The sequence below is a fragment of the Sprattus sprattus genome (genome assembly GCF_963457725.1).
Source record: "Sprattus sprattus genome assembly, chromosome: 1".
Lineage (NCBI taxonomy): Eukaryota > Metazoa > Chordata > Actinopteri > Clupeiformes > Clupeidae > Sprattus > Sprattus sprattus.
In genome coordinates this window covers 67,942,048-67,954,549 of record NC_137920.1, presented here as the reverse complement: position 1 = coordinate 67,954,549, position 12,502 = coordinate 67,942,048, and the positions used below count along the sequence as shown (strand labels likewise).

General features: G+C 43.6%; 2 protein-coding genes across 3 annotated transcripts; one reads left to right on the top strand and one right to left on the bottom strand.

Moving 5' to 3' along the window:
• Positions 1–974: 974 nt before the first annotated feature.
• alkbh4 (alkB homolog 4, lysine demthylase) lies at positions 975–2,313 on the bottom strand. 2 transcript variants are annotated; one of them, XM_080835205.1, is made up of 3 exons: positions 2,180–2,313; positions 1,867–2,058; positions 975–1,706 (listed from the first exon to the last, which is right to left on the bottom strand). In XM_080835205.1, exons 1-3 carry the CDS (start codon positions 2,294–2,296, stop codon positions 1,188–1,190), a joined length of 828 nt encoding a protein of 275 aa, XP_080691331.1. In that variant the 5' UTR covers positions 2,297–2,313; the 3' UTR covers positions 975–1,187. The 2 variants fall into 2 exon arrangements, with proteins under 2 accessions (XP_080691331.1, XP_080691332.1); XM_080835206.1 differs by having other exon boundaries at positions 1,867–2,019; positions 2,180–2,308.
• A 124-nt stretch (positions 2,314–2,437) lies between these two features.
• On the top strand, positions 2,438–12,468 carry ncf1 (neutrophil cytosolic factor 1; the record flags this gene model as incomplete). The annotated part of the gene is made up of 12 exons (XM_080832548.1): positions 2,438–2,448; positions 9,229–9,328; positions 9,484–9,564; positions 9,724–9,799; positions 10,615–10,780; positions 10,891–10,949; positions 11,086–11,208; positions 11,386–11,493; positions 11,588–11,705; positions 11,794–11,907; positions 12,053–12,228; positions 12,326–12,468. The coding sequence occupies exons 2-12, from the start codon at positions 9,257–9,259 to the stop codon at positions 12,466–12,468; spliced, it is 1,236 nt and encodes a 411-aa protein (XP_080688674.1). The 5' UTR covers positions 2,438–2,448; positions 9,229–9,256.
• Between the last annotated feature and the right edge of the window lie 34 nt (positions 12,469–12,502).

Below are 12,502 nucleotides of genomic sequence, written 5' to 3'. Positions count from 1 at the left end.
GTATTGTTTTTATTGTGATTCATGTGTATGTGTGTGAGTTAAGTTATAAGTGTATAAGCTACTGGATGACCTTGATTATCCATTTATCTATCTATCAGTTTCTGGTATCATCTCATCTCTAACAAGTGTTCCAGACATTAACGTTACTTTAGAAGTTTACTTCAAATCCCTAATGTATTATTTTATTAACATCGGACAAAACGGATGCCCACGCCATCCGAAATGCAAACTCCCATTCCCTTATAACTAACGATTCGGTGAAGTCGTAGCATTTGATTATTGTGAACGTAAAACATGTACTTACAACGTTGTTACCCGCACAAGAGGATGAACGACTTTCCCGGGAAAACTATGCAACCTTTGACCCCGGAAACACATATATATATAGAAGACACCCATATTCCGCCATCTTGAATGTGGCCAAACAGAACTCTTCCTGCCATAGATAAGATATCTATGCTTCCTGCAACCTGAGATTTTGCAGAAAATTATCAACGGAAGTAGCCTATTTGAAACATATAAACGCTCCCTAACCAAAGACCATATTTTCATTCATAAATAATGTATACAATTCTAAATCACCCTTAATTGGGAAATGCAGTTGAACAATTAAACTACTAATAGTACAGTTGCCCCCATGTCCCAAATAGACTGTTCAACTCTGTTATAAACACAGCTTGGTTTACAGTCATGGATTATTATCTTTTATGAAGGCCTTTGAGGGTTACTGAAGGCTATCTTTGCTAACCAGATGAACATCTGCAAGGGAGTTTAAAAACTACATGGTTTGTATCTGTTTTCCTGGTAGTCAGTCATTCTTCTCATTCCGTTTGACTGACAAGTAAGCTATATATAGTTACCTTACTGGTTAAATCTTGCATAATATTTACCTGCATGAACCCATTGTCTGAGATCACACTCCAGTGCACAAAAAAAACTGAGTATTTAACATCAGTACACACCAACAATACCTACACTTTAGAATATTTTTTTATTATACAACAATTATAAGGCAGATGCATATTTTATGATTTCTTTGGTGATTATTGTCACAATCTACGGGGCAACCAGGCTTTCAGTAAAGGTTCCAATCAAATGTGTTCAAAAAGCAGCAGAGTACCTGTTGACTACCTTGATATTAAGCCTACGCCACAATCCCATCCAGAGTATAATGATGAAATAAATCATCACAGGGGAACACCATGGAAGGTTGAGGCAATGTCCAAAAGTTGTGAGCCTGTGTCCGCCTGTTCTCCACCTGGTAGGAACTCTGCAGAAAGCTCCCTGAATGTGCTACACACTCTGCGATTGTGAATGTCCTTTCTATGGATTCCATGTTTCCATTGATGTCTTGCTTCACCATAGAGCACAACCAAGGACCTACGAGAGAGATGAACATAAACACTCACATCCCTTTGATCAAACTGTCCGCATCCTTCATCCAGGCTCATTGTAAGAATGGTATCTGAGAGTAAGTTGATGGTAACTAGTCGTTCTCCCCATAGCCAGCTGTCATCAAGGTGAGGATCAATAGAGGACCCTCTTTGAGGATTATAGTCCAGATTACATTGCTCCACTGGTTGAAATGTATTAAGCAGGGGCTCTTGATTCATTCGGACCACCAGTTTTTGACTTATCGAAGGAAGGCCACAAAAGCCTCCAACACGTACACGCCTCTTTTTGAAGTTCACTTTGGGACCAAAATCCTGGGGGATTAAAACGTTGAAACAGAGTAAGAACACATAGCAAACAAAAAGGTGTGTGATAGCAAATTGGTATGACGGGACCGGAATATGCTCATAAAACCGGGTTTGAAAAAGTGTTGTATGCTATAGATATTTCAATACGCATAATCAAACCACTAACCTGTTTCGTCCTGCCTGACTGTGATTCTCTCCAAATGTCTTTATCCATTTTAGACACCAGATCCCTCTCCTCCTCCTCAGTAACGAAGTTTTCCCATAAAAACACTCCAGGGAAGGGAAATGATTCTTGAACCCCATTCACACATCTTATGGCCTGTTTTGATAAGGGATTGTATGTAAATCCTTGTGAGCCCTGAATAAAGACATGGAAATAACAGTTAAGGTACATTTACATGAACGCTGCTAGCTAACGATATCTAAGTTTGCTGGCTAGTTATCACTGTCACGACGTGTGTCATGTAAAACAAATGCACCTTTCCAATTTCATTCGCTGTCAAACCAAGTTTACCAGCTGTCTTCTCACAGGTTAGACATGTCCTTATGCCTTTGCAACCACATACAGAGGCCCCCCTGATTTCCAGTGAAGCCATTTGATGTTTGAGGAGTAGCCATTCAGCAACGCTAAAATCTTCCTGACATGAACAACGGAACGTTATCATTAGTTCCGTTTATGAAAATATATAAATAGAGAAACTGCTCTTACAATTCAGTTAGCCGTCGTATTAGGTTACTCGCGAGTAAGGTAGGTCATTGACTCTATCAAATACAGTTTTTCTTCAACATAATTATCAACCTGTTAATGCAAGGTCAACAGAGGGAGTAGTAAAAATAAATAAGTAAGGCAAGCAGCGGCGTAATAACGACTTAACGGGCCCAAGTGCACACCAGCCATCGGAGTATGGAAAGCCAAAAATGACATAATTAAAAATAAATACATATGTAAAAATGTGATTCATAAATAAATAAAATGACTAAAAATGCACCACAGAAAAGCATTAGAAAAAATATATCATGCAGTTATGTGAATTGAAATGGAAAATGCGTCCTTTTTATTTACTGTTACATTTATTTACGCTTACATTAATTCCCAAATTAATTTCTTCCTCCTTTTATTTTATTCCTATTTATTTACAATTTTTTTACCGTTATTTCCCGTAACGTATTTATTTACACATGGGAAAACATTTATACAACTTCTTCAGGGGGTTATCAAACATTATTGTGAATTACGAACATTTACATGGATTTATGGGAACAACCTCTCGACAGCGCCTGGTCTGCTGCAATCAATTACAAAACAAACTTCCTCCAACAATATCACGTAGACCTATGCGCAAAGTAACTTATTCTTTTAAAGACATTGAAGTGAAAAAATACATTTCAAGTACCATTAGGCGTATAAAAAAACACAACATGCATGACGTTTAGAATGGCATCCTACGAGCCTTGCGTTGAGCAAAATTATCAACAATTTCAGAAATGTTCAACTCCCTGGCCCGGATGCTTTCGACAGGGTAGCTAATCCACTCAGTATCTACTGCCCAATACTGCTCTTAAGTAGGTCTTAATCATCTTTGTTCAGAAAATGTTCGCTGTGGCTGCGGTCACAGGTACGGTAAGAAACAATAGCAGATCCGTGCACACCTCGCCAAATGCTGATGTATCTGAGTGGTTATCAACCATCTGAGTTTTTGCTATCTTTTGCACTCATGACTGCTGAGACTACTCAGATTGTTAATAACCACTCTGTTACATCAGCTTTCGGCGAGGTGTGCACTCATGACTGCTGAGAAATCGCTGCTTTAAAAGCAGGGCGTGAACAATAGGAGTTGCGCTGGAAACGTGGGAGCAATGTCCCTGTCATAGTGGCCAGACATAACTTTTGCCTTTCCAAACAGCTCATCATCTCCTGCGAGTTGAAGGGTACAGGGACATTGCGCGGTTAAAAATACATCTACTGATGCGCAAACTTGGACACATCATCAGTGTTGTTTCCATGGAGTCACTGGGTGTTTCGGGACTTGCAACAGACACCCTCCTCCAGGCGACCCGACCAAGGCTGATCAGACCCCGGCCTGTGTCCAAGTGGCATGCTACCCCCACTGCTCTCCCCTCTTCAACCAGAGCCATCTAGACACTTTCTCTGCTGTCTCTACGTTCTGACTTATGGCTCTTCTTCGGTTGGCACCTGTTATGCCCAGTGTGCCGTAGGCTTTGTTCAGGGAGTGGCTGGCAAATCCCCGACTTCCCACCTCCACTGGCAAACACCTTGTCCTCCACCCGTTCCTCCGACAATCCTCCACCAGCTCCTGGTACTTCTTCCTCTTTTTTTCTTGCGCCTCCTCCATCCTCTCGACCCAGGGGACCGTCAGCAAAACTAGTTGTTTTGAGGCTTCTGAGACCAAGATGATGTCAGGTCTCAATCTGGACTGGGTGATGTGTGGTGGAATTTTCAGCTGCCTCTCCAAGTCAACTGTCATCACCCAGTCTCGTGCCGTGGAGAGCAAACCAGCAGAGCAGCTCTTTGATGTTTTTTCGGCCCTTTGTCCTTCCCTAACAAGGTGAATGGCCTTAGCTGTGGCTTGGGTGTATCGGCTGCCCTTGATCCCCTTGCTGATTGCCTCAGCGATGGATTTGAGGACCTGGTCGTGCCTCCATCGATACCGGCCCTCACCCAGCCCCTTGGAGCAGCTGCTCAGGATGTGTTCGAGTGTCCCTGCTTTGGAACACAGGGGGCATGCAGGTGTTTCTATTTTGCCCCATATGCACAGGTTGGATGGGCTTGGGAGGACATCGTAGACACCCTGAATCAAGAACTTGATCCTCTGGGGGTTCCACTGCCAGATGTCCTTCCAGGTGACACTCCGCTCCATCGCCTGCCCCCACTTCATCCATGCGCCCTGATGCCGCATAGCCACTGCTCTGCTGGTACGCTCTTCCGCAACTGAAGCTCGCACCTCCTCCTGCACCAACCTCTGTCTCTCTCTCCCGCTGGCAGAGTCGTACTGGGTCGTTGTTTGGCTCCCCAGTCCGGCTCTGCCTTGCGCCACTGCTCCGAGGATGGCCTTGTGCTTCAGCCGAGTTTCTGCTTGATGGACCGCTTCAGCTGCCCTCCACTTCCTCCCTGTCTTCACAACAATCCCTGCCCCTGACACTTTGGCATCTCTGGATTCAGAGTACTGCAGATGTTCCCGTGCCCGTGCCACAATGAACTCCTCCCTGACTGAGCTGAAGGGGAGCCTGAGCTTATTGGTGTTTCCGTACAGCCCTATGTTGCTCAGGCTGCGTGGCAATCCCAGCCATCTCCGCAGATAGCTGCTCACCCTTTGCTCAAAGCCTCCCACCACAGTCATGGGGACCTCATAAATGAGCAGAGGCCAGAGGATTCTTGGGAGGATCCCATGCTGGTAGACCCAGGCCTTAAATCTTCCAGGGAGCCCAGACTTGTCCACTGTTCTCAACCAGCCCTCCAGGTCAGCACTGGTTGATGGAATCCCTGTCATTTAGACTGCAATTGAAGACCTTTCCAAGGCTCTTCACAGGCTTCTCAGTGACAGATGGGATCTGGTGTTCTCCCAGCTTGAAGCGGAATTTGTCTGCGACCTTCCCCTTCTTTAAAACCAAGGACCTGGACTTTGCAGGTTTGAAACTCATGCGCGCCCACGCCATGATGCTCTCCAACCCCTGGCGGATCCACCTGGCTCCTGGTATAGCTGTTGTTGTTACTGTGAGGTCATCCATGAAGGCTCTGATGGGAGGCTGCCTTACTCCAGACTTGCTGAGGGGGCCTTTGCACTCCGGTTCAGCTGCCTTGACCAGCATGTTCATTGCCAGTGCGAAGAGGGTGACTGAGATGGTACAACCAGTGACTATACCCACTTCCAGCTGGTGCCAGTCAGATGTCATCTGGCCAGAGGAGACTCTCAAACTGAACTCGCTGTAGTAGTCCAAGATGAGGTCTTTCACCTTCTGGGGTACATGGTGTTTCTCCAGTGCAACCTCCACCAGCTTGTGGGGTATCGAGCCATAGGCGTTGGTGAGATCCAGCCATAGCACAGCCAGGTCCCCTCCACCCTCTCTTGCTTCCCTGATGAGCTGCGTTACCACGCCTGTGTGTTCCAGGCAGCCAGGAACCCCCGGTATTCCTCCCTTCTGCACTGACGTGTCGATGTACTTATTGCTCAACAAGAAGTTGGAGAGTCTTCTGGCTACGACACTGAAAAAGAACTTGCTCTCCACACTGAGCAAGGAGATGACACGAAACTGGTCGATGTTCTCAGACTTCTCATCTTTTGGTATGTACACTCCCTCGCGCACAAACAAATTTCGTTGTGTATCCAATGCACAATGACAAATAAAGTCTATTCTATTCTATTCTATTCTATTCTATTCATACCTCCATGACTGGGCGATCTTTCCTCTCCTCCGGATCACCTTCAGGGCCCTCCAAAGCAGATGTAATAGCTTTGGGCAGTTCTTATACACCTTATAAGGCACTCCGCCTGGGCCTGGTGCCGAGCTTGATCTTGCTCTCCGCACCACTTCCTCCACTTCACTTAGGCAGGGCTCCCTTAGGTTGAAGTCTGATGTAGGCTCTGGTGGTGTTGTCAGTGCATCACATGGACCCAGCGGTTGTTCTCTGAAAGGGTCACTGTACGTGGCCTTGAGGTGGTTGTTAATGACATCCTTGGAGCAGGTAAGGCGGACAGTCCTCTTTTGAGCAAGGAGCTGCTTGGTCAACTTGAAGGGATTGGCCAGGAAAGCTGTTCTCTTGATGGCTCTCTCTTTCCGCCTCCTCCTGTGGAACTCTGACCTCCGCAGGGTTAAGAGTTGTTTCCTAATGATTGCCCTCAGGTCCGCTAGGCCCGCTCTTTCAACTTCCCCTGCTGTCTTTTACTGCCTCTTTAGCAGCTTGAGCTCTTCCCTGAGGCCCTGGATTTTCCTTGCTCTGTGACTTGGAGCATAGGCCGTTGGCGTGGGCTTTGGCGCCTCGGTTCCGAATCGCTCAGCCGCGATGTTCACTATGAGGTTGGCCATCGTTTTCAGTCGACGGTCCACATCCCCCTTGGCTGTCGCTTCCAGGATCATCTTCGTCAAACTGCTTCCACTCAGTTCTCTTCGAGGATTGCGGCCACTGGATCCTTGGTCGGGCCAAAGGTTCACTGCCAGATGTTATGTTTTGAGCTTGCGGACCTTTGAGGCTCTGTGGGTTGTTGGGAGAGGATGCTGACTCTTGGGGTCTTGGGGTGGCATGTGAGCTGTTGGCAGCGTGCCTTGGTGACACTAGGAGGCTCTGGGCACTGTGGGTTGCGTCCGGGCCTGGCTCCTCCTGCGTCTGACCAGAAGTGACTTCTGTGCGTTGCGTCATCATTACCGCTACCAAACATTTCATCCTGCGCGTTGCGTCGTCATTACCGCTACCAAACATTTCATCCTGCCTTGATGGATTTTTAAACTCCTGATTCTTGCAGGTTTTGCCGCAGATGCACTTAACTGTCGTCGTCGTTATTCCGTTATCCTGGTTCGTTGTTCTTAGGTCCGTCCTGTAAGGGTGCTCATCCTCCCCCCCTCTTGGGCACCCCTGGGGGTATTTTTCCTTTGTTGTGTCTGTAGCTTGCTTTGGGTTCTTCCTCTCGGAAGAAATGGCTTGGGCTGCCAACCCTCCCCACCCCGGGTTGCCGTCTCTCCGGCCGTCCTCTGTCTCTCCAGATGTCACCACACTTTTCGTGGTCGTCACCCAGTCTGTTCCTGGCTGTCACTGGTGCACCCGGAAGTTTCAGTTAAAAAATACATCTACTGATGCGCAAACTTGGACACATCATCAGTGTTGTTTCCATGGAGTAACATTTCCATGGAGTCACGCCCACATTTCCAGCGCAACTCCTATAGTTCACGCCCTGCTTTTAAAGCAGCGATTTCTCAGCAGTCATGAGTGCACACCTCGCCGAATGCTGATGTAACCGAGTGGTTATTAACAATCTGAGTTTTTGCTATCTGTTGCATTAATGACTGCTGAGAAATCGCTACTTTAAAAGCAGGACGTGAACTATAGGAGTTGCGCTGGAAACGTGTGAGCAATGTCCCTGTCATAGTGGTCAGACAGAAGTAGCCTAGTATATGTGTCTCCCTTATCCTCCCACATTCAATATAAAAATCAGATCAAATCACAACAGAAATAATATGCTTGACAATGGGAGTCACGATTTTCTCTCAGCCTGACATCACATGCCTTCCGCAAGACACCGACAGGCGTATTTGTCAAGTTACCATGGCGCCATATGAGAACATCAAAGGGGAAGGAATGGGATGTCCCAATAACATCACAATGAAACCAATAGATGGACAAATAGGCCTCAATCATTACACATGCTACTTGCACCCAAGCAAAAATCAAACAAAACACACTGACTGTAGAATAATAAGCTATAAGAAACAAGGCAGGCCTGGTCAAATATAGTTATAAAACTTTTCTTCCTGGTTGGAGGTCGTGTGAGTTGAATGTTGGTTGGTCCGTGTGTCTATGAGTTCCTCTTTGCAAAATTTCAATATGTTATGGGAAAACCCTGATGAAACCCCAACACAGAACTCTGGGGTTTAGTGAGAATAGAGGAAGTTCTGTCAGAGCATAGACAGACTTTCCTCTAAAAGGGTTGCAAGTGAATGACTAATTTGACATTAAAGAAGAGATGAGACTCCTCAACTCCTAACTTCTAGTTACATATCCATAGCCTTGTATTAGTTATTTAGGAATTTAAAGAGCCTCCAAAGTCCCAAATATAAATCTATTTTGATTCACGAGGACCTACCTTGAGCGTTGTACATCTTATGTGCTCATAAATCATCACGTGTGCATTCATTACATATGACAATCCATCGAAAATATGGAGCATGACATGGTTTACATTTCTGTTCATGTTACGTTACCCCTGGGAAAATACACAAATGTGAAACATACGTATGTCTGTGCCTCTGTGAAGGGTTCATGGTGTTAGACATGTCATGGTCTTTTGTGCCTTATGAACACCTCTTTAAGCAAATGTGTGTTTAACAGAGTGACATACAAACATTTCTAGAGAGGTTTTAACAGGCAGTTCCCTGATGATCAACTAGACATTTGTTTTTTGCATTGTGCATATAATACTTATGAATTAAATAAAATGTGACTCAAACTTCAACCATCGGATTTTTGTATACACAGGGACTTGTTGGTGCAATGTTTTGAGCAGCATCTATGTAAAAATAATGATTCGTTACATGTCAACAGTACAGCAACTGAAGACATTTTTAGATAGTTGACACAGCATAAGACCTGTAAACCTATCGTCCTACGTGACCTACGTGAACTGCCCTCCGTCTGCTGACACTTTCAGCTGAAAGTGATTGTATGTTAATGTTTGAGGAAGTAGTCGAGGTGGATATAAATGAGCAAGCTTCACTTGTGAAAGGCATGTAATTTTAAGGCCACCCCCTCATATTATAAAACCTTTGTCCGTTGAATTCCTGTGCATTTTTATCTCTTGAGGCACATCACTTTTGTAGTAGGCTACAGCATGGAGCAATTCTACATACGCCATGTGGAAGTTCTGGGTTTTGAGAAAAGATTTTTTCCCAGTCAGCACTATGTAAGTTGTTAACAGTGGATAATGATAAAATAACTAATTATTTTATTACAGACATGACTTATCTATTTGGACAATATGTAATGTAATGTATATGTTTAGCATGTTTCTCATTTAATTTGTTTAACACTATGTCATGTATTGTGTTCATGTTACAGGTTTACATGCTCTTAGTTAAGTGGAGTGATCAGTCTGAAAAACTGATCTATAGAAGGTATCCAGAGATGCATGAATTTCATGTAAGCAAAGTAAAATACATTTTACAATTCTCATATAATTCTTTAAAAAAAAAACAATAGTGTATAACATAATAGTGACATAACATGAATAAACAATTTTACACACAAAACAATTGGAAGGAAGTAAATGCTTACGAATGTCCTTTTCTTTGGTTTCAGAAAGCTCTTAAAGAGATGTTTCCTATTGAAGCAGGTGATATTGATGTCAAGGATAGGATAATACCATCATTACCAGGTAATCATTTTGGAGTAAATCAGTAATGAAATAATCTGAAGAGTATTATATGCTGCACACAAATGTTCTTTTAGACGTAACTTGACTTTCTTTCTTAAGTCCATCAAGTTGAAACTGGTTAAAATGTTATGGCCTGTCATTTTATTTGTCGTTGTTTTTTATTACATTTTCCTGTGCATCCATTATCCCTATTTATCTGCTCAGGACCACAACTTCACAATTGCATTCTTGTATATTGTATTGACTGAATACATTGAACAAGAACAGGAATCAAGTGAAGAATTCTGTAGTTCTGTTTTTTTCTATCATACAGGAAGCACCTGTTGTCTGGCTAGTATCTAATCATATATCTGACTCAAAATAACTCAAAATAGCAGATAACAAAGTTTACTTAAAAATATTCAGTTTATGCGTTCACCGAAGTATGAACTGTTGAGTGGTTTCCTATAATTGCTCACCAAATGTTGATATTGAACAGAACTATTGGACTGGGATTTTTCACACATCTGGCACTTTCAGTTCCCTAAATGCATTCAAAATCAAATGATGTATTGAGATTATCAGAAAAGGAAAAGGGTACTTTTGTTGGACTTTCTGTTTTGTGCAAGACCATTACGAAAATGTGTACTCAGTCTGTGACAAAAAGAGAAGTGGTACCTGCCTGGAAAACACAGACCACACAAACCTAAATACAGATTTTTGTTTCGTTTTAACCACATAACAGCGCATCACATTCAAAGTACACTTCCATGTGCTCATACACTGTTAAGACATTAACAAGTTATGTTTAATTTTCATTTATTCACAATATACAGCACCTAAGTGGTTGGACAACCTGAAGGCAACAGAAACAAGACAGGGCACCCTGGCCGAATACTGCACTGCTCTCATCAACCTTCCCACAAAAATGTCACAGTGTCAGCTAGTGCGAGATTTCTTCAAAGTCAGACCAGAGGATGAGACTCCCCCTGCACCTCACCCGTGTGTATATCTTTCAGTTCAGTTGACACACAAATAGAAACGGAGTTATCCATTGATACTGCAGTCATATTCTTCTCCATGGATACCAAACTGTTTATTACTTTTTTCAGGTTCAAAAGAAATGAAACCTTTGTATTGTCCAAGGGTCGGCAAAGAAGCAACACCTCTGGTATAGTCTTTTTATGTAATTTTAGCCAACAGTTATTAGTTACAACTTGTATACTGTATATACTATGAAATAGTATAAACAATTCCCAGCCCTCACTGCTATGGTGACATCTAAATGTTACTTATCCTCTCTTTAGAAATTACTGGCCCAATTATGCTCGACAGCTACCGGGTGATTGCAGACTTCAACAAAAGTTCAAAATATGAACTCAACCTGAAGGCAGGAGACTTGGTGGACATAGTAGAGAAATGTCCTAATGGTACGTGTTTTTTTTCTGTAAAACTTTCAGATCTGTCAGAACACTTCATGCATAGGATTAGAGTTATATTTCTTTGGGATTAACATGCTTACCAAGCTATGCATAAAACAAGAACGTTTATGAAATGAAGCATGAAACAAGAAGCCTGTCTCATCTCATGACCTTTTCCATCTGTAGGTTGGTGGTTCTGTAACTGTGAGGCCACGCGTGGCTGGGTACCAGCCTCCTATCTGGAGCCCCTTGATGGCCCAGAGGAGTCTGAGGAGCAGGCCCCTAACTATGCAGGTGTGTTTGCATTAAACAAAACTGAATTAGGACTGAATACATGGAAATGATGTTATATTAACTCACAGTGATTATAAATGCTTCTGTCCCACAGGTGAGCTCTACATAACTACCAAAGGCTACAAGGCAGCAGAGGACGATGAGCTCACTCTTGAGTCTGGGGAGATAATTGATGTGATCCACAAACTTCTGGATGGGTGGTGGGTTGTCAGGTAATGATTTATACATCTCTGCAGATCATTTTGTCATTCTTCTGCTGTTTGTGTAATGTTTGTTTAACCCATTCAATTTGGCTTGCAGGAAAGGGAGGGAGACAGGCTATTACCCATCTATGTTCTTACATAAGATCGAGGGGGGGAAGGAAACTGAAGCTGAAAAAAGTGTGGTTCAGAGAAGGACACCACCACCCAGGAGGTAGCTATTGGTCCAACTTCCATTTCATAAATGTTGTTCCATTGTGCCTGGCAGACTGTTTCTTGATATTATTTGTAATCTTCAACACACACAATACCAATACAACAAGTTGTCATCTAGATAAGCTATATAACTATGTGTGCAGGTCAACCATTCGCAACATTAACAGCATTCATACAAACGGACGCCAAAACATCAGCCAAGACAATTACCGCAAGAATAGTCGTCGGTTCTTAAAACAACGGGGGAACAACTCACCTCAGCTCCGCACGCGTAGGAGCTCGACAAAGTCCCTTCTGCGCGAGCGGGAGGCTCACAGAGGTATGGTTTATAGCAGTTCCAAAAACAGTTTGCTAGAAATAACACATGACTTTTCAGTAAGGTCATATTATAATTAGGATTGTGGGTATACTTGTAGATAACATCCCCACGCTGAGACCATCATGCGATGATGAGCAGAAGAAGACTCCCGTCATACCACCACGGCCCAGTACACAACTCATCATGGAGCGCTGCACTGAAAACACTCGCAAGAAGATGAGCATCCGCACGCCAAGCTGAGCTGGATTTAGCACTCTCACTGCACATTTTGTGT